Genomic DNA, 24,469 nt, shown 5'->3' on the forward strand with positions numbered 1-24,469 from the left:
GTAGATCCATTGCCTTGATTAAGACAGTAGAGACAGGAATGTAAAACTCAGTTTTGGCTATCTTAGGAGCTCATGTTGTTCCTACCTTGAGACCACAATTTTCACCTCTACCACCCAACAGAAAGAATATTGGGTTACTTCATTTTTATTACTGGGCCTTGAAGTCACAAATGCAGATAGAAAAGATGAAATTGTAGTCACTTGTTACAACTTGTTAGAATCTTCTGACTGTCAAAACTGGGGCTTAATGAGTTCCTGGGGATCTGAGTAAGTTATCCATACCTAGATGAAACTAGAATTTTGTAAGGTCAAGATACATTATAAAACTAGCTTGAAAATAATGATATTTAAATATTAGAAAATCCTAAGCAAATTAACATTTTTTTTCATTTAAAATAAATGATGGTTAGTTACATTAAAGGCAATTGTGGAAGGAAATATAAGCAAAAGACCTGTTTTTATCTTACAGTAGGATCTTGTAACTAACTATACATGTAGATACTGCAAAACCATAAATACAGGATTTTATTTTACCGTTTATGGCATTAAAATTTTTGTACGTGTGTACAGTTATTGCCAACTAATTATTAATACACCTGTTATGTGTAAAATAATGGTATTTGAAACTGTGAATATAATTCGATATAAAGTTTTCCTACTCAAAAACTTCTGCAATGTACTGAGGTACTCAGTATATTACACATAAAAGTATCTGGTGATAAAAAAGGCCATATAAGTAGCAAATGAATAATTTGGACTTTAAATGCTGTATTGATAGCAGAAGGAAAGCAGCTGGAATTGTGCTTGGGAAGGATAGGCTTAACTAGGAATGGGATAGTTAGGTGGTGCCATGCATAGAGCTCTAAATCTTGAATTAGGAAGGGCATGAGTTTGGATTAGCTCTGTTGGACTAGTAACTTGGGCCAGTTACTTAACCCAGTTTGCCTCATTTTCAAAATGATCTGAAGAAGGAAATGGCAAAGCACTCTAATATCTTGCCAAGAAAATCCCAAATGGAGCTATGAAGAGTTCAACATGACTGAAACTACTGAACAGGTAGAAATGAAGGAATTACAGGCACAAGCAGTGTTAAGAGGCTCTGCAATTAATAGGGTAAGGGACCTCTTGGTAGGTACAAGAGATTAATTTAATAGTGATAAGGTTGCAAAGACCATGGTTAGCATAGGCTTGAATGACAAGTTGAGAAATTCTGTAGGTATTTAATAGCCATTCAAAAAAGATAGAGACTTGAGCAGCAGAATGCCAGTGTGTAGGCAAAACGCTATTTTAAAGAAATTTACAGGATAAAAAACTATCATAACTTGACTTTTTACTTTAGACCCAATTCCTTCTGCAATTTTACTTCATCCTGCTTTCCAAATGTATAAATAGTCATATGGAACATTCTGTTGGACCAAAGGGGATTAAAAGTTTTGATGAGAAACGGTCTTTGGACCATAGTTTAGTGAAAGGGACATGACATAAATAACTTATTCAAAACAGTATATCCATGAGAGACAAAAGTACTATAGGAGTTCAGAAGTTAGTTAATTTGGAGGAGAAAAGTAACTGAAAGAGGAATGTATCTTTTATGGTATGGCAGATTGTTGATATAATGCTGAAATTAGAATCAGAAAGATCTGAGTTCAAACACTACCACTCATGTTTGGGCCATAAGGTGCTTACGCTCTTGTGGGAAAGACAAGACAAAAAAAAATGTAGCTGGAAAGGGAGAGGTTATGGTGAAGTCAAGAGCAAAGCAGAGAGAGGAGCGGAAGTTCTGGGAAAAATTCCCCAGTCATGGGATACAAGGGGCGTTGAGTGGAGAAAGCTTCCAAGTTGAAAAGGCCCCCAGGGAGGAAGCATCTTCCAGGGTGACAAGTCTGCTCAGTAGATATAAGTCTTGGGCATATTGTTAAAGGGAGACCTGCTAGATAATAGTCCCGATAGGATCTCAGGTGGAGCAGAGGTGTCAAGCCATACATTCCCTAGGGTGGCCCAAACCAAATTAATATGTAATTTGGACATGTTTAACACAAAAATTAAAAAATATGTAGATAAGTCAGTACTTAGCCTACAGGGATCCTTTTGTAGTAGGATTTGGTGGCCCCCATTTCTACTTTGAGTTAGATACTAATGGTGTAGAGAATAGAGAAGACCAGACAAGACTTGCTTTAGGGTTGTAAGAGTCGAATATAGCTCAAAGTAGTGAGTTAGAGATGTTTAGTGAATTCCCTGACAATAGTATCAAAGTCATTTAGGTTTGGGAGCAAAGACAAAACAATTTTGTTTTGTACATGTTGAATTGCTGGAGCTACAAAAGAGAAGTTGGGGCTGAAGCCAGAGGTAAATATTTGACAGGTGATAGTGGAAGCTGTGAACGTGAATAATGATTTCCAAAAAATGTAAGTGGAAGATAAAAGGGCATAATTTGAGGGAACACCACAAAGTATGTGAGGATCTAGAGGAGTTTTTGGTTTTTTCTTTTTTTTTTTTAACATAATGGATACCTTGGGTATGTTATTACATAAGGGGGGGGGCCTCATTGAGAAAGGAAGGGAGATAGAAAACATGAGGGGGGGACGTTATGACTACAGAGATCTGGAAGGAAGCAAGGGAGAGTCACACAATCCAGAGAGGATTAAGCTTTAGCAAACAGAATAGAGTATCTCCTCATCTGAGAAAAGTAAGGAGAGCAGTCAGTAATGGTGAAGAATGTTGAGAAGGAAAAGAGGTATAAGGAGACTCAGTTATCAGTAAAGAAAATGACTGATTTGTCTGCTGCGTTGAGTGTAGCATTGTAGATATGATGTAGTTGGGGGCTTTAGGAGTAAGGTTAAAATTTAGGATAGTTGCAAAGGAAAGTAAGCTTAGAATGATCAAGTAGTATGATTATGTGGTGATCAAGTAGTATGTTTGTGGGGCTGAAGTATGCATCTAGTTGAGGGTTTTTATCATAAAATTTTAGAGTGCAAGATCAGGTTGTTTACCTGCTGGAATTCAAATAGCAGCAGAGAGCTTGGTATTATTAAAGTGACAGATCATAGAATCAAGTATGGATCTAGAGACATTCGGGCATAATGGGGAGATGAATTAGGAGACTAGAGATGTGATTAGTGTTTGTGATGAAGCCAAAGAGTGAAAGGAAGCAATAGAGGAAGGTTGGGAATCTTGATCAGGATCTTGAAAATGTCATAGTTGAAATGATCTGAAGTGTGGTCATAACCATGGCTGAAGTTGGAGGTGGAGGAAGAGAAGGTAATGGGGGGAGTTGACAGCTATAGAGACAGAATGAATAATAAAGACTACTCAGTCACGTGTTGAAATTATTGAAGAAATTGGGAGGTGGCCTTGAAAAGTGAGATAGTTTTGATTCCATTTTTCAAAAAAATTATAAAATACTCTATTTAAGACAGTAGAGAATTTGGGACCTGAAAATATAAAAACTTGAAAATAATTTTTTTTAAAAAAAAGTGTGTGCAACATCTTTGGAAAGCTGATCTTTTTTGCATTCACTCTCTATAAACGGTATCTCCAAAATAGTTTGCATCATAGAAAGGAGTGGATGAAATATGCTTTATGACTAATTTAGTGGGTATAATACAAGGAGGACAAGGGTCAGAACATTTCTCTAAATAACATAGGCTTTGTCTTGAAGTCTCTAAGGTTTTTTAAGTGTAGTCTTTTAACACAGGGGCTATGCTCTAGTGTACTATGTCATAAAATTGCTTCAGGGGTACAAATAAAGGATTTAAGGTCTTAGGAGACTCCTTTTAAAGTCAGATGATATTTACCAAGTTGCATTGCATTAATTTAAAGCAGAAAAGGGACTTGGAGATCCTTTAGTGACTTGCTCAGTCAATGGACCTTTGTGTAAGTTGACAGAGCCTGGGTCAAACAAAGGTCTTCTGATTTTAAATCTAGGTCTTTACCCACTTTGTCACATTGCTATGTATACATGCAAACTATGAACGTAGTTTTCATGATTCCAAGGCCCTGATAATTTAAAAGTTATTTGTTAAAACATTAGCAAATCAGTGTGATAGAGTAGTTAGAATGCTGGTCTCAGAGTCAGGAAGACAACTAGTACAAGTGCTGCCTTTGACACATCCTCACTCCTTCAGTCTAGGCTTAGCACATCCTTACCTAGAACTCCCAAAATTATAGGACTAAATCATAAGTCCTGGGGGAAAAAATTACATTTTTAGAAAAGGTTTCTTTCAAATAATGGGTTCCTTTCGAGTTTTTTCTGAGCTGATGCTATTCGTTAGTATTACAAACTGATTATATCGAGCAGTAAATAATAGAGGCCTATAGAATTAATGGGGGAAAGTGAGGATGAAGAGGACAAGTATCAAGTGCCTGGCACTGTGCTAAGTGCTATTTACATTTGTGGAAACTGAGGCAGGCAGGTTGAATGGCTTGCCTAGAGATATGAACAGTAGTATCTGCAACTGGATTTGAGTTCTCTGAGACCTAGTGTTATCTACTGTGTTAACTAACTGCCACAAAGCAGGTACAGTAGTAAATTGCTTGATATTGATTTGATGTTATAATGACTGTTGAACCCTTGAGTTGGATTTTTTTTTTTTTACCATGAGGTTCTCTTGGTGACTAAAGCAAAACTTGGATTCAGGAAATAGTTTATTACAGTTATTTGGGATATCAGGATGGAAACAACCCAACGTGTATCCTGTTTGCAGTTGTTTGTCTGCTTTGGTAAATGAAAAATTAGTTGTTTTATAGAGGGGAAGGGGTGGCTTGCTTTTTCTGATTTCAGTCAACAGGTGTTTGTTGAATGGCCTACTGTGCCACATGCTAGGTGTAAAAGTTAAAAAGGCAAAAAATTGAAACCATTTCCATTCTAAAGGACTTTATGTTCAATTGTGAAAAGACAACATAAACATTTAAGTGAATATAGAATAAAAACAAGTAAGGGGAGTTTGAGAGGGAAGGTACTAACAGTTACAGGTATCAGGAAAAGCTTTCTGTAGAACTGGGGTTTTCAAGAAGCATAATTTTGAAATATGTAAGGGATTATCACTCCGCTTATTCCTTATCATCTTTTAATTCCCTAGACCATTACTTCCTCCCTAAGGATTTGATTTACTACTCTATACTTAAATCCTCACTAGCACACTATCTAATCTGTTGATAAGCATTGTCATTTCTATCTTTGCAGTATCTCCCCTCTTTGCATTCACAAAGTCTCCAACCTGGTGCAGGTCCTCATTGCCTCACTCCTGGACTAGTGCAATAACCTTCTGTTGGTCTCCCTGCCTCAGGTCTCTCCCCATTCCAATCCATCTTCATCTCAAGCTGTCCAAATGGTTTTCCTAAAATACGGGTTACCCCCTTCTCAATCCCAGTGTGTCTCTGTTACCTCCAAGATTAAAACCTCTTGTTTGACTTTTCAGAATCTGAATCCTTTCTCCCTTTCCAGGCTTATTTATAATGAATATTCTAATAATTTAGTAACACTTACCTTCTTGCAGGTTTCTCAAATATGCCACTGTCCTATAAGCCTGGTATGTTTTCCTTCTTTTTCTGTATCTACTGGCTTCAAATTCGACCTAATATAAGAGGCCTTTACTGGTCCCCCCAACTTCAAGTGCTCTCCCTCTGAAAAGTCCATTTAGACTTATATATCTTATAGATATAGTTGTTTATTGTCTCCCCCTTCTGTCTTTACCTTTCTTTTTATCCCCCAGCCCCTAGCAAAGTACGTGATCTATATTTAGCACTTGGTAAATCCTTTTTGACTAATTACATGTATTGTCTGGCCTATTAGAAAGTAAACTTGCCTAAGACAGGGACTGTAGTTCCATTCATTAACAGGCATCCCCCTTCCAGAGCTTCCCTGTTTGGGGGGAAAATATCACCAACCTTAATGTAACACCTTTATCTTCACTATCCACCGAATATATATAAATTAAGATGGCATATCTTAACATTTCCTATGTGCCTGTGATTTTTTGCATCAATGCCCTTATCACTTCTCACGTAGCCACCACCTTAGTTCAGGCCTTAATTGCTGCTTGTCTGGACTATTGTAATGGCCTAATGAGGCCTTTTGCTACAAGCCTGTCTCTAATCGGATCCATCTTTCACATTGCTGCCAAAATGATTTTCTTTCTTAAATTGTTATTTATTTTTCATTTTTGACATTCACTTTTATAAGATATGATTTTCTTTAAACACAGATTTAACCATGTCAATCCTTTAATCAAATTCCAATGCTTTCTGTGTTGCCTCTAGGATAGAATTAAAGACTGGCCCCAAGCTACCTTTCCAGCTCATAAATTACTCTCTTCCTTATACTCTAAGAGCCTATCAAACTGTTCCTCACACAAAGGAATCTATGTTCAATATCTGAGCCTTGACACTGACTGTGTCCATGCTTAGAATAATAGCTACAATAATAACTTACATTTATAGAGTTTACTATGTGCCAGGCAGTGTGCTAAAGACTTTACCATCATTATCTCAGTTGATCTTCACAACAGCCCTATGAAGTAGATGATGTTATTATTATCCCCATTTTACAGATGAGGAAACTGAGGCAAATGGGTTAAGTGACTTGCCCAGAGTCACACAGCTAGTGAGTATCTGAGGCTGGATTTGATCTTGGGTCTTCCTGACTGTAGGCCTAGCATTCAATCCACTGAGCCACTTAGCAAAATGGGGGTGATAACCCTATCTCACAGGGTTGTCGTAAGGATAAAATTCATAAAAGGCTTTGCAAACTTTGAAGCACTATATAAATGCTAGCTGCTATTACATTTTTTAAAGGATGAGAAGATGAAATAGTATCTTGCCCCAGAGTCAGTCAGGAGTTGCTGGAATTTATTGAGTAGGGAAGACTTGCACTTTAGGAAAACCACTTTGACAGCCATATGAAAGATGGATAGGAGCAGGGAGAAACTTGACCCAGGAAACCAATTAGGAGGCTATGGCAATAGTCCAGGTGAAAGGCAATGAGGTCCTGGACTACTGATTTGCTGTATGAGTAGAGAGAAGGGAACAGTGTGAGAGATGTGGTGGTAAAACTGATGAAGTTTGGCAGCTGACTGAATATGTGGGATGAGAAAAAATAAGGAATTGATGATGCATGACACCAAGGTTGTGAAAACTTGGGTAACTGTGCCCTTGACAGTCTTAGAGATGTTTGGGAAAATGTGTTGGGATAGGCTATCTGCAATCCACATCATTGTAAACCCTCTATGGTTGCGTAACCTCAAACAGTATGAATCAGTGTCCCCAAGCTCAGAGCCTATCTTCTGAGGGAGTTGGAGAAGGGAACAGGCAGCATGTACATAATTTTCCCAGTAGTACTTGTTCTGAGGTTATAGTTTAAATTATAATTGCCCCGAGAAACTAAAACCTATTTCAGAAGGTAATCCATACTGGAGGTTACGGTAATGTGTGTTGGTGATGAAGACACGCCCCACAATTAGCTACTACAATGATGAGAACGTTGGACCTAGCATAGAAATGAGAGGCTCAGTTCTAGTCCTTAATTGTAGCGGCAGTTTGTGGTGAAATCTTGAACCAAGTTACTACTTCCCAGAGTTAATCTCTCATAGAGTATAATAAGAATGAAATGAGATAATAGATGAATTCTGAAAAGTTAAAAATGCCTACTTGATTTCCTATCCAATGTCCACTGTTTGGTGGGGAACAACATTGGATTTTCTTTACTAGCTAACCTGCTCTTGTTCCCCTTTTAAGAAAGACCACAAAACAAACTTGATTGTTTTTGCTCAGGCTTATATATATATATCCTTTCACTAGGAAGTTTGAATTAAGGTCAAATCTATGAGCTTTTGCTAGACTCATACAAACTATTTACTTTCTCTTCCCAATTGGATGACATTCATGTGTGAAAACACCTTTATCCCTTATGTAATTACTATAGAAAGGTAACTGGAGAATTTTAATTTCCAAGTTATCATGTAGAACTTGGTTTTGGAGAGGAAAGAAAAACACAGCAGGAGGGAGTTGGTGGGATATAGTGTGTCAAGGAATCTATTTTAATAAAAAATGCACAACTTTTTTTTCTAGTAAGAGAGTGAATATAATGAATCAGTATATAATGTGGCTGCTGTTGATCTTTGGGCTTGTGTTAATAACTTTATTTTTTCCGTTAAGAATTCTGGCTAACTTCATTGGTGGTCAAAGCAAGATGGCTATAATGAAAACCCTGTGATTTATATTTCTGCAAGGGCCAAGTGTTGTAGTAGCTTGCTTTTGTTGAGCTTTGAAGCCTTAAGGAAGACAGGTAAAAAATCATTAGGATAAAAACAAATATGTCAGCAGTCTAATATATAAATATATATTATATATGTAAATATATATAATTTTTCCCCCAGTTACATGGGAAAACAATTTAACATTGTTTCTTATTCCTTTAAAATTTTGAGTTCCAAATTCTCTTACCTTCACCCCTGATTGACAGGGCAAGCAATTTGCAAAACACACTTCTGTCAGTCTGTAAAAGAAAACAGACCAGAAAACACCAAAACAAGAAAAAGAAAATAAAAAAGAACTATCTTGGATCTGCATTGAGGCTCTACCAGTTCTTTCTCTGGAGATGGATAGCACCTTTCATCATAAGTCCTATAGAATATTTTGGATCATGGTATTGCTGAAAATAGCTCAGTTATTCAGAGTAGATCATCATACAATATTGCTGTTACTGTGTAATATAGTGTTCTCCTGGTTCTGCTCATTTCACTTTGCATCAGTTCATGTAAGTCTTCTGTGTGTTTTTCTGAGAGTATCCTGGTCATCATTTTGTGAAGCACAGTAGTATTCCAACACAGTCATATACAATAACGTATTCAGCCTTTCTCCAATTGATGAACATCCCCTCAATTTCCAATTCTTTGCCACCACTAAAAGAGCTGCTATAAATGTTTTTGTACAAAAAGTCCTTCTGTTTTTTATCTCTTTGGGATACACACCCAGTAGTGGTATTTTGCTTGGTCAGGAGGTTGTCATGGTTTGGGCCTTTGGACATAGTTCCAAATTTCCCTGCCCTCTCCTTCCCCCCCCCCCCCCCCCCCGAATGGTTGAATTAGTATAAAACTTCCACAATAGTACATTAATGTTTTGATTTTCCCATATCCCTTCCAACATTTGTCATTTTCCTTTTCTATCGTGTTAGCCAATATGACTGGTGTGAGGTAGTAGCTCAGAGTTGTTTTCATTTGCGTCTCTCTAAACAAGTGATTTAGAGCTTTTTTTTTTAATATGACTATAGATAGCTTTGATTACTTTGTCTGAAAACTGCTTGTTTGTATCCTTTGAGCATTTATCAATGAGGAATAGCTCTTTTTTCTATAAATTTGACTCAGTTTCTCTTCTTGTTGGAGAAATAGCCTTTATCAGAGAAATTTGTTGTAAAAAAAAATTTTCATAGTAATGATGACCAGTTATGTAATTTCCCACCATCTTATTTTCTCCTTTTACACTGTCCATTCTCAAAAATGTTTTGCTTCTTACTTTTACCTCCCCCAGACTGTCCTCCCTTCTATCAGTTCTGCTGCCCCCACACACACACACTCTCACACTCACACTCACACTGACTTATGCCCTTCCTTTTCTACTTTCCTATGCAGTAAGATAAATTTCTATAATCACTCAGTTGACTGTAGAAATCTTATCTTATTCCCTCTTGGTGGAGCCTATTCTAATGAGAGTAAGGTTCATCTGCTTCCCCCATTTTCCCTTCCTTCATAAAATCTCAGACATCTTTATGTCAGATCATTTACCCCATTCTATCTCTTCCTTTCCTCTTTACCCAGTGCATTCTTTCTCATTTCTTAATTTTATTTTTTTAGATAATCATACCATCACATTTAACTCACACCTCTGCTTTCCGTCTGTATATACCCCTTATTGCCCTAATAATGAGGTTTCCAGAGGTTAAAATACCATTTTCCCACATAGAAATAGAAACAGTTTAACCTTACTGAATCCGTTATGTTTTCTCTTTCCTGTTTACCATTTTACGCTTCTTTTGTATCTTGTATCTGAAAGTCAGATTTTCTGTTCAGCTCTGGTTTTTTCATCAGAAATACTTGAAAATCCTCTATTTCATTGAATGTCCATTTTTTCCCCTGAAAGAGTATATTTTTTATATGCGCTACTCAAACCATATTTCATAAGTATATTGGATAGTATCTATAAGTTAATTGGCATTGTTAATGTAATAATGTTCTAGTTTTTAAAAAATAAAATAATTATATTTTAAATACTATGTAAGATAAGATGGTCACCCTTTTTAAAAAGATAATTGTAAATAATAGTCTATGCTTGGTGGCTTTTTTTTTTAATTGAAGCCATTCATATCTATTCATTTCATTCTCATTCCCAATGGAATAACAATAAAAATTATTGGAATTTGTTCATTCTGTGTTGTGCTATTGTTTAGTTTAAATACATTTCTGAATTATGAATACTGTCATTAAAGTGAATGGTCTGTTGCTCCTTCATGGGAATGTTTTAATAAGACATTGCTGAATTTATTGTGAAGTAAAGTCCATTCAATTGTGGTAGAAAATATCGTTATGCAACATAATATAAAAATCAGTTTTATTTAAAAATTTCCTAATAGTGGAAAATGCCTACTAAATTTAGACTATCTTAATTTCCAGTTTATATGTTCTTAAGATCAGATGGTTTCACAAAACAGTAGGTTTTCAGTAAGTTATATTCTGTTGTGTGTAATAGTATGTAGAATGAAGTCCCAAGGAAAGTTAACAGTAAGCGCAGATAAATATTGATGGAGTCATTGTGGAATTGATATTCTCTCTCTCTGAAGATTTGGAATCCTTTCACGGTCTCTCCTGTGTGACATCCATTTTTTCATTTCTCTGTCTTAATTCATGGTTGACAGTGTAACACATATTCAAGCCTGTCTTGTCATCATTCCCCTTCTTTTGATGAGCCTCATCTTTACACATTGAAATTATATGAAGATCGTTAAAAGGATAACCTTTGTTTAAAAGAAACAGTGTAATATATTAAAAGTACTATGAAAGGCAAGCCAATTCATTCCCATCCTAATTTGTTTCTGTACTCATGGTCCAACTTCAGTGACTTTCCAGTATACCTGCTAATGGAACGATTCTATTCCATATCCTGACGTGAGGAAATTAGACAATTTTTTTCTCATTGGTTTTTCTAATGTGTATGTGACCAAATACTTTTAAGTTGACTTCTCAATTAAAAAGCATAATTATAGATAGCATTTTGATGAAGTTCACCACTATAGCAAGGATTCTTTCCTTTTTTAATGTCTCAGAGACCTCAGAATAATGGTTTTAAATACATAAAATAGGAATTACAAAGGGAGTTGATGTTAATTGGAATAAAAATTCCCTGGGTCTAACTCCTGTCCTGGAGAGAAAGAGAGTGAAGTGAGAGAGAGAGAGAGAGAGAGAGAGAGAGAGAGAGAGAGAGAGAGAGAGAGTGTGTGTGTGTGTGTGTGTGTGTGTGTGTGTGTGTGTGTGTGTGTGTGAGAGAGAGAGAGAGAGAGAGAGAGATACATGCTGGCAAACATTTTGGTAAACATAGCATTTATGCTTCATTTTATATGAATGATGATGAAAGAACTAAGTTAATTCTCTTAATTTTTTTTGAAGGTGTCATTTAGATAAGCAATGGGGAGCTCATTTGGAGAGCTTTTTTAAGTTTGCATTTTGCCCTATCATGAAATTCTTATGCTTTTTATGCCTTTCAGACAGCTATGACCATACAGATGTTGTCTGCTCTAGAATGTAATTTTTGAAAGACTTCATACCTATGTCTGTTTAGATTGTTCTCAAAAACTTGTATACCTAGGGCAAGGAGTTGGGTAGATTGGTAGCAGTTTGTTATTTTCTTGCTTACTTTTTTGAAGTAATAATACCTTATCATTATTAAGTTTTGTTTTTGATCTTTTTTCTAACATGTTAATAATTTGTTTCCTGAGTCATTGTATATGTGCGTATATTTGTGGGGTATGGTGTTAATTGATACTGTCTTTGTTCAGCTCCTCATTCTGAATGTGTTATTTAGATGGGAGGCTGCTATATGATGATCTTTTGGAACATTGTACTGAAACCGTGTTTTCCAACTTTTTTTCCTGCTGTCTACTCCAGTGTATCAGTCACTGAATCAAAACTAAATGTTAGTTTAATTTGAAAGCTCTTAACCTATATATCTGTTGAGTTTTGCTTCCTCATCTTAAGGAACAATTAATACATCAGCTATGCTTATTTTTATGGCAGTTGATCTTGCAAGTGCTTTTCGTGAGTACTGCAAAACAAAATGACCAAATATATTTATCCATGACGGGTTCCTGATTCCTCTTTGGGTTCCTTATAAAAAGCAGTACCTTTGTTTGCCTCACCTGGGAGAAGTTCTATGTAATTATTGAGTTAGGTACAACTTGATTTGGTCTTCATTTCATTTATCACAAAACTATTAATGTTGGCTTAATTCAGTTCTTCTACTTAAATAATATGTTTACTTATTAGTCACTGAACAAGGATCTTATTTCAAGTACTGACAGCTGTCATTAATTACATAAAAGTTATCTAAAAACTGTAATTCAAAGATTTTCTTCCCTTTTTTACCACCTTGCCATCATTGTGGCAAAAGTGGGAAAGAGCTTCCAGGAGACAGGGTTATTACCTTTTTTTCCCTTTTTGGGGGGTGAATTGCTGTAGCCAACAAATTAATTGCATGGTGATTAATGTCTCCTTATTTAGCTAGGGTTCTTGGAAAGTAAACACAGTATGTTGCCAGCACCATGCTCAAAGCTTTTCCATCATGGTAGAAACTTTTCAGAGCTTGTGTTTCGCTGGAGTAGTCTGAAAGTACCCAGGTTATTTCCATGAAATTATCAAGCATCAGAAGTGGATTTTATAGATGGTACTGTTAATTAGTGGTGGAAATAACTATGTTTTCATGAAAAAGCTGTGAAAATTAGACTGAACTGCATCTTTTAGAAGGAATGACTTAGTGTAATTTTCTATCTGCTACATGGAAAGAGCACTGAACCAATAAAGTCAAGAGAGAATGAAGTTCTAATCCTACTTTCTAGTTGAGTAACCAAGTAAGTTATTTAACCCAGTTTTCTCATCTGAAAAAAGATAATGCTTATCTCAAAGGGTTGCTACATCAAATGAGGTTTGTTCTAATTTGAGTTCTATAAATCTCACAGCACTTTTAGCTAGCTATTAATATGGGTAAATTAGGAAATACTAATTTTTGTTTAATTTGTATTTACAACTGAATAAACACAAAGAAATGAGCTATCCTTTTAAAATTACAGGGAAGGGGCAGCTGAGTGGCAAAGTGAGTAAAGCACTGACCCTTGAGTCAGGAGAACCTGAGTTCAAATATGGCCTCAAACATTTGACACACTTATTAACTGTGTGACCTCAGGCAAGTTACTTAACCCCAATTGCCTTGCCTTTCTACCTTCAAAAAAAAGTAGAGTTAGAGGGAATATTTTAGGTCATCTCAATTTTTATAATTATTCCTTAGGAATATATTGCATATGTTATCTATGTAATATATTGTTTCAATATAATGTGCCATTTTGACATAATAAGAGATATTATCATATATGAAAAGGGCATCTTCAAAAAGATCCTGTCATTATTAAAGTAGAGCTTTGTTTTTTCAGGAATCAAAAAATACGTTGTTGGCCTTATCATAAAGACTTCATCTGACCCAACATGTGTAGAGGTAAGATTTTTCTTCAATATGACAGAGGGCTGGTTTGGTCAAATAAGTATTAGCTCTTGGGATTCTGGGTTCATATCCCATCTCTGATGCTTACAGTCCTTTCTCCAGGCCATTTCACCTCAACTGTATAGTTAGGGGGTGGGGGGGTTGCATTAGATGGGCAATGTAGTCCTACCCAGGTCTAGGTCTGTGTTTCTATTTAAATCAGGCCTATGTATAAGAATACCTTCATAGCTTCTTTAGATTTTCCTGTCTTCTTTGCCTCCTTACCCATGTAATATACCTTAAGATAGTATCGGCATGTCAATTCACTTTTATCAGAACCTATTTAGACCCTTTTTATAAGCTAACCTCACCCTTTTTCCCCCCACTTCTTTCCCTAGAAAGAAAAGGTGTATATTGGAAAATTGAATATGATTCTTGTTCAGGTAAGCTTCCTACTTGGATGTTGTTATATAAAAATAAAAATATCTTAAAACTAACGAAGTTGGCTAAATCAGTACTTATATATAAATGAGGGTGGATCCAGAAAAATATGTGACTATTTATATTAGCTTATTGTCTAGCATATTTTTTTAGCTCCCTTTACTGGAAATGAAAATACAGTAATGCTTAGAGATCCTAGTAGTCCTTAGAAAATATTTTGGAGCTTTGGCATTCATATTTCAGTCCTTTCTGGAGAGGCTAGAAACCACTATATGGAGTTCACAACCTTGGAGAAGTATAAGTCTTTAAGACTTTTTATCCCTAATGTCTTCTAATAGGTTTGTTCAATGAAAGATAATCATGACTTTGATCTTCTTAGTAAGAAGTGTGATGTAAATGGAGGCTGTTCAGACAGAAAAGATGAGTGAATGACATAGATTTTTAAAACTTGTTTATAGTGTTCTCAGGTGGCTGATGATCAGTGCCAGTCTAAGACTTGCTCCTTTTTTAAAAGGATTTTTTTTTAATTAAAGGAAAGAAACTGAGCTAAAAGTAATGCAAAATAATTTTGCATTTTGTACACTTAGATCTTAAAACAGGAATGGCCCAAACACTGGCCAACTTTCATCAGTGACATTGTAGGAGCAAGTAGGTCCAGTGAAAGTCTCTGCCAGAATAATATGGTGATCCTTAAACTATTGAGTGAGGAAGTATTTGATTTCTCCAGTGGGCAGATCACTCAAGTGAAAGCAAAGCATTTGAAAGACAGGTGAGTATTCTTTTATAATTTCATAATAGAATTGTCTAAAAGTTAATACTCTTCTAAGATAGTATTATACTTGAAGAAATAGCAACTTGAATGTAGGGAACTTGAGAATTGTTCAGATGATGGGGTAAGTAGCACATAAGAAAAGTAGTCCTAAAGCAAAGTACCCTGGAATCGGTCTAAAGTGAGTTGAGAAGTTTGTGATCATTTGTCTCCACATGGCATGTATTTTTTGTATTTCTCCAATTCTTAGTAATTCCAAATAGGAAACAAAAATTCCAGGTAGCTTTTTTAGATGTACTTATGTACCTAGATCATTATTTAATTAATGCCAAGCTATAATTTCTCTTCCATGAATGGGAACCTTTTCAAACTTAAGAGAAATAGCCAAAAGAAAAAGTCCACTTTACTAATAGAAATATTTGGGAAACTTTTTTCTTTCAAGATGAATATCTATACAGTTTTACACAGGAATGTAAATCTTATTGGGGGGGAAATATGTAGATGTTGCCATTCCTTTTTTTTCCTTCAAGTATTTGGACACAAGGAAAGATTTTAGTACTCTTTCTCTGAATTAAAGGCATTGACTTGACTGAAGTTTTTATGGTAGAATTAGATGGCAAAATTAAGCCAGCCACCTGAAAGATATACATTTATTTGGTGTTTAATAATCCACAAGAATATTGTTATATGGCACTTTTAGGAGTTAAATTAATGGCCATATTGTTTTACTACTTTTTAACACTGAAGTTGGGAAGGAAACAAAGATACACAAATTAACTTTTATATATCTTAAATTATTTAAGACCAAACTAATCTACAAGACAGGGTGCCTTGGTCATAGAATGGTTTATAACGTCTAATTTTCATATTTAGAAAAGAATAAAAGGTTAAAAAAAAATTGATGCTTGTACTTTGTATAATAAGATGTTACAATTAAAGGTTTATTCTAAACATTTTGATCACTTTCATAGCATGTGCAATGAATTCTCGCAGATATTTCAGCTGTGTCAGTTTGTGATGGTGAGTAATTTTTTTTTTTCAATTTTTTAAAAATGAAAACTACTTATTTTAGGAGACAATTACTCTAGGTACATTTTTGTTGCAGGAAAATTCCCAAAGTGCTACGCTTGTACATGCCACATTGGAAACATTGCTAAGATTTCTGAACTGGATTCCACTGGGATATATATTCGAAACCAAGTTAATCAGCACATTAATATATAAGGTATACTTAATATTTTTTCCCTCCTAATCATTCCATTAACAGCTACAATTGGCTATTTGCGAATTGTTTTAATGCTAGATGAGAGAGTAACGTTGCATATAAAGTCTGTAATCCATCTGTGTGTACTTTTCAGTTGCTTCATGATGTCATGGTTGTTCGCTTTCCATTGTTTTTTTAACAATGGGCAATGTACAACTTAGATTAATACTTTTAATCCAGAAAGGCAAAAGGTGATTTAAGTTTAGGCTGCTTACTACTCTTTCTGGATGATAGCTTTTATAGTAGGCTCCATGTTTTATTGTATTGATAGCTTATAATGCCGATGATAATTATTATACAGTTAACATTTACATAGCACTTGGCTATATACCTCAGGCATTTTGCTAGAGAGCTTTACAGTTATCTCATTTGATCCTCAACCTGGAGAGTAAGTGCTAAATAAATGTTAATAAGAGATAGTTTGGGTGTTACTTTATATTATCTAACACTTAGAAATGAGGTAAGTCTTCATGTGAGTATATAGTAGTAGTTTAAGAATTCAAGCACCAAAAATGTCATGTACTGGAGGACTAATAGTAATATGTGGCACTTCATTTTTTAATCTATTCCCCTATCACTTACTTATGCCCCCCATTTGCTAAGAGTCTATTTAAATACTTTTTATGGGTCCATTATTAATGTTTCCTTTTTTCCCCCCCATTAAATAGTTTCTAAATGTTCCAATGTTTCGAAATGTTTCTCTGAAGTGCCTCACTGAAATTGCTGGTGTGAGTGTAAGCCAATATGAGGAACAATTTGTAACACTATTTACACTGACAATGATGCAGCTAAAACAGGTAATTTTGATCAGATTATTTCGTTGAAGGTGACAATGAGAATATTTATTAGAATTCTGTAATTTTCATGGGGAAATCAATTTGCTGACTATAAGTACTCAATGATTTTTTTAAAGAGTTCATCAAAAGGATAGGTGTGTTATTAGATGATTCTGTTAATCCAGGCCTTGTTAACCCCAATCAAAGATTTTGGGTTCTGGGTATTAAAAGCAGTGTAGAAACATTACGTTTCTTCACCTTATGTTCAATAGATCTTGCTTGAAATTGACATTTACTTAAGGTACTTGATAGTGATTTACTATGTCAATGAGTGACATGAAAAATTATTTATGAGCAACAGGATGAAGTAGGCAGGGGGTGGGAATGGGATGGAGATTGGCTTTGAATTATAGCCAGAATTTTGGTAATGCTTACAAGGTAGCTAAAAATAGCAAGAAACCCTAGAATGCTTTGAATATAAGCTGCATATTGGAATAACAAGTTTCTGGAATAACAGTTAAGAATAGGGAAAAGAAGTGCTGTTATTTTTATTTCTAAATAGATAACTTAATACTGTCTTTAATTTCAGATGTTACCTTTAAATACCAATATTCGACTTGCTTACTCCAATGGAAAAGATGATGAACAAAATTTCATCCAGAATCTCAGTTTGTTTCTCTGTACATTTCTTAAAGAACATGGTCAACTTATAGAAAAGCGATTAAATCTCAGGGAAACATTGATGGAGGTAAGATTTTTTTTGTTTGTTTTCAAATGAAAACATATGATAACATGGAACAGTAGCAAATGGATAAAAGCATAAGTTTTATTTCTCATTCATCTTTATCTTGACAAAAACTTAAAATGTATTATAGAAGTTATTTCTGCCTCAAACACATTCTGTACATACACAGTAATTTAGATAGGGATCTTTCATCAAAGTACCAAGTCATATGGGGGAATTTACTTTCTAATACGTAACTTCCTTGTTTTATATAGGCTCTTCACTATATGTTGTTGGTATCTGAAGTAGAAGAAACTGAAATCTTTAAGATTTGTCTTGAGTATTGGAACCATTTGGCTGCTGAACTATACAGAGAAAGTCCATTTTCAACATCTGCGTCTCCAATGCTCTCTGGAAGTCAACATTTTGATGTTCCTCCCAGGAGGCAACTTTACCTCCCTGTATTATCCAAGGTAACTAATGGTGCACAGAAATGACTACATGGTTTCCTTACAAAAATCCATGATATTTGATGCTTCAGAGTAGTAGAAAAATTAGATTGAGAATAATTTCTTACCTGGACCTCACCCATTTCTTGGCTGTCAGTAGCTTAGGAAGCCTTGTATTAACACTTACTCGGTAACTAGTCCATCCCTTTGTCTGTATTCTTGGATACATGACTTAACTCTAGAAAGAGAGTTAACCTTTTTCAAAGTTTTGTTATTTAAAAATTCAGTTAATCAGGTGATAGACACATTGACTAGAGTCACTTAGGAGTCATGAAGGCCTGTATTTGAACTCTACCTGAGACATTTTGAAAAGTATGACACAGCTGTGTGGCCTTGGACAAGTTATTAAATCTTCCCTCTGCCTGCATTTTGTCATCTATAAAATGGGGTGGTGATAATAGTATCTGTCTCGTAGGGTTGTTGGGTTCAAATAGGATAACATATTCTTAGTAAAGCTTTTCGTAAACCTTAACATGATATATAAAATCTTTGGGGTGCCACTTGTGATCATTGAAAGCGTTTTACAGTTTCCCAAATCTCATCATCCTAGCTATCCTCAGTCAGTTCTGGGACCAAGTAATTGATTATCTTCTGTGCCTATCACAAATACTATGTTCACATATTAACTCACCAAAATGGTTGTATCAGTTAACATTTTTAGTCCATTTATTTTTGCTATGGGGAGTGTTGGGCTGCTTAATTTGCTCTCTCAGGTAATTTTGGATCTTTTTGAGGAAGCCCTTTCATGTTTTGGTGCTGAATTACATTTTAGAATTTTATAAATTCTCTAGAGGAAGGCACCCAAATAGAGCAGGTAGATCCTCTTTAAAGCAATATATGAGAATAATTGCATAGGATAAGATGGTATGGATGGGGTATAATCAACCATGGAGGAAAGTGTCTATCAATCATATCCATTGACATGTTAAAGCCCTAATGTTTAGATATTTTCCCTCCATATTGTAAATAGGTCCGTTTATTGATGGTGAGTCGAATGGCTAAACCTGAAGAAGTGCTGGTTGTAGAAAATGACCAGGGAGAAGTTGTGCGAGAATTTATGAAGGATACAGACTCGATTAATTTGTATAAGAATATGAGGGAAACTTTGGGTAAGTTAATAGAAATAACTTTAAATTTGAACTAGATGTGAATACTGGGAAATAATGATAACGGGGGAACATTGAATAGAGGCCTATGAGTAATAGTTCTCAAAGCCACAGCTTGAGTTTACCATTAGAACTTTGAAGAAGAGTGATAGTTAGCCAGCTCCCTGAACACCCAACCAGCCAATGCCAGGGGCAGTTTGAGAGAGTGAACTTGGATGGGATACTAGATCATTTTGATCAGTTCTATAATGCTAGTGTAAGAAATCGTATGTGTAATAAGCTTTGTAAAAATCAAGATTCTTAAAAAGTCTAGCAGTTAGTTGGTGGTAAGTTTGCCATATTGTGTGTGTGTGTGTGGTGTAAGTAAATTGAGATGACAATGTTATTGCCTGCTCTATTGTAGATACTCATAGCCATTTACCTCTGTAAGTGGTTTTATTGAAGGCGAATATTTGATGTGTATTTTTGCTGAACACAAAGTTGACAGTGTATGTTTTTTTTTTAAGTTACTGAAATGTGTTGTAAAATGAAATATTTGTAGCACAATGCCTGCCACTTAATAAGCACTATATAAATGCTTCTTCCCTTCTGCTTTTCTTTTTCAGTATACCTTACACATCTGGATTATGCAGATACTGAAAGAATAATGACTGAAAAACTTCACAATCAGGTGAATGGAACAGAATGGTCTTGGAAAAATTTGAACACTTTATGTTGGGCAATAGGCTCAATTAGTGGAGCGATGCATGAAGAGGATGAAAAAAGGTTTCTTGTTACAGTCATAAAGGTATGTTGCAAGTATATGTGGATTTTTGAGCTTTGTGCCTTTACTTCTCTTCTAAAATTTATGAACCCTGGTGGGGAGGTGTGTCAAACAAAGGATATATAATGGTACTATCTTAAATCAGAATATTGTGATAAAGAAAGCATGGTATAAATCTTGAAGTGCCACACAAATTACACTTGCTATGGATAACTCCTTTGCTTAACTGATAGGACACATGGAATTTTGGTAACTGTTTTCCAACTACCTGGGACATAGAAGAAGTTGGCCAGAAGATATTCAGTCTGTCTGTCTGTCTGTGTGTGTGCGTGTGTGTGTGTGTGTATGTATGTGTGTGTATGTATGTATACACACATACACACACATATGTTATACCCGTGTGCTTTTCCCTTCCTTGGAGACAGATTTTTGCCTACTCATTAATCTGTATTAAGAATCTCTCCCAGAAAAAATGGTTATTTTCCTTTCTTCTCTGATTGTAAGAAAACTTTTTTTTAGTTTTGTTAGCTGTTAGCATTTGCTAAATGAGATTTTCTTTTCTATTACAGGATCTTTTAGGATTATGTGAACAGAAAAGAGGCAAAGATAATAAAGCTATTATTGCATCAAATATCATGTACATAGTAGGTCAGTATCCAAGGTTTTTAAGAGCCCATTGGAAATTTTTGAAGACTGTGGTCAACAAGTTATTTGAATTCATGCATGGTGAGTTTTTAATTTTCTCGTTACAACTCTTTTTTAAAAAAAAATTCTTTTTGTGAGAATAAAATGCTTAAATGCTTTTTCTGTGCTTAGAAACCCATGATGGTGTGCAGGATATGGCTTGTGATACCTTCATAAAAATAGCACAAAAATGCCGTAGGCATTTTGTTCAGGTTCAGGTTGGAGAAGTAATGCCATTCATTGATGAGATTTTGAACAACATTAACACTATCATTTGTGATCTTCAGCCTCAGCAGGTATGTTTCATTGCTGGTCAGCAGAAATGTCTTACTGGTGGTGATAGAGAAATGGACTTCATCAGCAGTAGTTGGGGCAGTTACCAGGTTCTTGTTCCTTAGATGTTCCCCATAATTAGCATTATTTAACTTTTCCAACATTGGGATCTTTATAAGGCTAAAATTTAAAGCTAGCAGGTGAACTGTGAATGTACTGTGGATGACATTTTATTACAGTTTTAAGTTCATAATAAAAAAATTTTAACATTTGGTCACGGAGGTATGTATATGATAGGTATGCTAAAATTGGCAGTTCCTATCTACTTAGAATTGATCTCCTAAAGAGGTTATTCTTGTGAAGCAAGTTTTTCATAATGGAGAGTGAGTAGGGAAGCTCATTAATAAGAAAAGCATCAAAAATTTTCAAATCCGTGAGTGTGGTTTTAATTTATTTTTCCATACTAGGTTCATACATTTTATGAAGCTGTTGGATACATGATTGGTGCACAAACTGACCAAACAGTACAAGAACATTTGATAGAAAAATATATGCTACTTCCTAATCAGGTGTGGGACAGCATAATTCAGCAAGCCACAAAAGTAAGTGTTCTTTACAGTTTTCTTGGGTAATCTTAGGAGTCACTGCTCTTTTGGGAAAGAAGTGCCCACAGATCAATAAAATGGGCATTGACCTAGTTTTTCAAATAGTTGTAGATCAATATACTGTGAGGTTATTTAATAAGTCACACAATAACAGCTGTGATTCATGTAAGAAAAGATAGCATACTCATAAATTAAGTCATGGATTTTCTTAATCTGTGTTTGACTTAGGAAAACAGTAATTTGACATTCTGTGAGATAGTAAATAGTAAGATGTTCATACAAAGGCATTCACTCATCATTGTCATGGAAGGTGTCCTTTGTGAAGTGCAAGTAAAAGGGTCTCTATTGAAGATTATTGGAGGTTTTCTAAAATTGCTATTAGCCATTATTTGTTTGCATTGACACCAGGAAAATGCTACAAGCATCCCCAGTGAAATTTACAGTAATGCAAAGCAGTTGTGCTAGCCATCCATGCTAGAAAGACAACATAGATGAAAACTATTGTCTAGATAATTGTGCTAGTGTATTAGTCAACCAGTAGGCATAAATCTTTGAAGAAACTAGAGATTCTAAGAGGCTGGGGTTGAAGAGGAAGTTCAATTCTTGGCATTGGGGACAACCTATATATGGGAAAGGCATGGAGAATGGAATGTGTTCTGTTAGGAACAAATGACAACCAATTTGTATTTCCTTTTGGTACATTTTTTAAGCTTTGTGGTTGGCATAAATAGGGTATATTGTGTGTTCTGTGATTCACGTACAAGGATATGTTATACAAATGCCTACCAAGAAATTTGGCCTGTGTGGGAAGAATGAAAGTGAATGGGTGTCCAGAATGGTGATTTGGTACCTCTTTAGTTTGAAAAATGAGAGGGAAATCATTCCTTATATATTGAGTAAATTGAGTCTAGAGAATGTATGGGCAAGAAGGTGGCACAGAAGATAGACTGCTGGGCCTGGAGTCAAGAAGACTCATTTTTGACCTGAGAGACTTAATGGCGGGATGAGCCTGGGCAAATCACTTAACTCCATTTGTCTCAATTCTTCATCCTTAAAATGTATTGGAGAAGGAAGTGGCAAGACTCTTCCAAATTGGGGTACCAGTGGGTAGGAAATGACTGAACAGCAGATTGTATGAACAAGAATGAAATGAAGGCTTGAAGAGATTACTGTGAATATAAAATGTCAGAAATACAGAAAGTCATTAAACTTCAAAATATTTTGATAGGACTTTGGATCCAAAGAATAAATACTGATACTGAAAATTTTTTATTGTATTCAACAATGTAATATACAATTAAAGTATATATTTGTGTCAGGGTAAGGTTGCCTGTGGGCATGTGGGAAATTTTAAATTCTGTCTATAAAATATATAATCTTCATTTGTAGGATAGTGCTTTCATTCTGTGAATGTCATTTGTTACCTGGGCTTGAGTTCTTGCTTCTGTGCCCCCCTCCTCTTTTCTCATTTAGACACATACTTTCCTTTCCACCAGTTTAGTACATTGAATTGCAGATATTTAGATTTAAAAATGACAAAGCAGCCCTATTATATATAGAGATAGATAGATACAGATAATATATAGATACCTTGGAATTTAAAAGTTAACACTGTTGAATGACTTTTTTGTAGTTATTACTAGTAGTAATTTGTCTAAAGATATTTGCATATCATATTTTACTGTATCTTTTTTTTTTAACCATATGTCAGATTGCTTAATCTTACCCACATGGAATACATTTTTTCTTACAGAATGTGGATATACTTAAGGATCCTGAAACAGTTAAGCAGCTTGGAAGTATTTTGAAAACAAATGTAAGAGCATGTAAAGCTGTTGGTCACCCCTTTGTAATTCAGCTTGGACGGATTTATTTAGATATGCTTAATGTGTACAAGTGCCTCAGTGAAAATATTTCTGCAGCTATCCAGGCCAATGGTAAGTGTTTGTAAATTCTTTTTTATTGCAGTAAGGAGAAAATCTTTCTAGTCTAAGTATACTTCTTTTCACTTTGTACAATTTGGCCAAGATTAGTCCAATTACTTATCTCAAAGAAGACTAATTTTTAGGAAATTAGGACAGTATAGTAATGTCCATTGTGAATTGACATAGGATAGTATGGGAATTGAGGTTATATTTGGTTTGGCCTGATTTTTTGTACATAAGGAGTGATCTATCTTAATTTTCTCCCTACTCTAAGCATATAATAAAGTTTTTTGTCAGAAAAAAATAAATATTTTGAAATATTATGTGGGCAAAAGATACGGTTGAAACCTGGGCTTCTCTAATACAAGTGCCCTAGAGGCATAGGCACAATAGAAGTGTGGGGGAGTGGCAGGTTTTGGAGTTGTTGAGAAAAGTTCCGGGGTCTAGCTCTGAGTCAGTAAGGATTTGAGCCTGTTCATCTTCAATAAGGAGGCCACCAGATGGAGGGAAACTTCCCAGTAATTTTCCTAGGAAAACACCAATTTAATATTAAGTTCATTTATTGTCTATCTCCTAAAATAAAAATAGTGTATATTTTACCTAACATAGCAGTGTACAAAAAGCATTCGGTCTCCAGAAGTTAAAATTCTTAAACAGATTGAACATAAGTTTGTAAGCCTTTGTAGGGATATGGAAGCATCTTTCATTAAACATAAGACCTCACAGCTGCTTCTTTTCTACTTATTTGTTTGTTAATTTCAAATTCCAAAGTGTTCTCCCCCTTGCCCCAAACTAAAGAAGGCCACCATTTGACACAGATTTATAAATATGTGTAAAATCCTACTGTGCATAGCTCTATCAGTTCCTTTATCTGGAGGTGGATAGCATCTAACTTCATA

At 35.2% G+C, this 24,469-nt stretch overlaps 1 protein-coding gene across 5 annotated transcripts in view; it reads left to right on the top strand.

Annotated features, from left to right (window-relative positions):
• XPO1 (exportin 1) overlaps nt 1-24,469 on the top strand; it is a 50,931-nt gene that overhangs the window by 16,548 nt on the left and 9,914 nt on the right. For all 5 annotated transcript variants that reach the window (XM_072635460.1, XM_072635461.1, XM_072635463.1 and 2 more), the window contains 14 exons: nt 13,685-13,746; nt 14,130-14,174; nt 14,760-14,941; nt 15,913-15,961; nt 16,047-16,166; nt 16,874-17,002; nt 17,571-17,729; nt 17,981-18,178; nt 19,185-19,323; nt 19,926-20,107; nt 20,653-20,809; nt 20,900-21,063; nt 21,508-21,642; nt 23,399-23,582. In XM_072635460.1, the coding sequence (XP_072491561.1) occupies nt 13,685-13,746; nt 14,130-14,174; nt 14,760-14,941; nt 15,913-15,961; nt 16,047-16,166; nt 16,874-17,002; nt 17,571-17,729; nt 17,981-18,178; nt 19,185-19,323; nt 19,926-20,107; nt 20,653-20,809; nt 20,900-21,063; nt 21,508-21,642; nt 23,399-23,582 (1,905 nt within the window). The remainder of the gene's footprint in view (nt 1-13,684; nt 13,747-14,129; nt 14,175-14,759; nt 14,942-15,912; nt 15,962-16,046; nt 16,167-16,873; nt 17,003-17,570; nt 17,730-17,980; nt 18,179-19,184; nt 19,324-19,925; nt 20,108-20,652; nt 20,810-20,899; nt 21,064-21,507; nt 21,643-23,398; nt 23,583-24,469) is intronic.

Source organism: Notamacropus eugenii, chromosome 1 (genome assembly GCF_028372415.1).
Source record: "Notamacropus eugenii isolate mMacEug1 chromosome 1, mMacEug1.pri_v2, whole genome shotgun sequence".
In the NCBI taxonomy this organism is placed as follows: Eukaryota; Metazoa; Chordata; class Mammalia; order Diprotodontia; family Macropodidae; genus Notamacropus; species Notamacropus eugenii.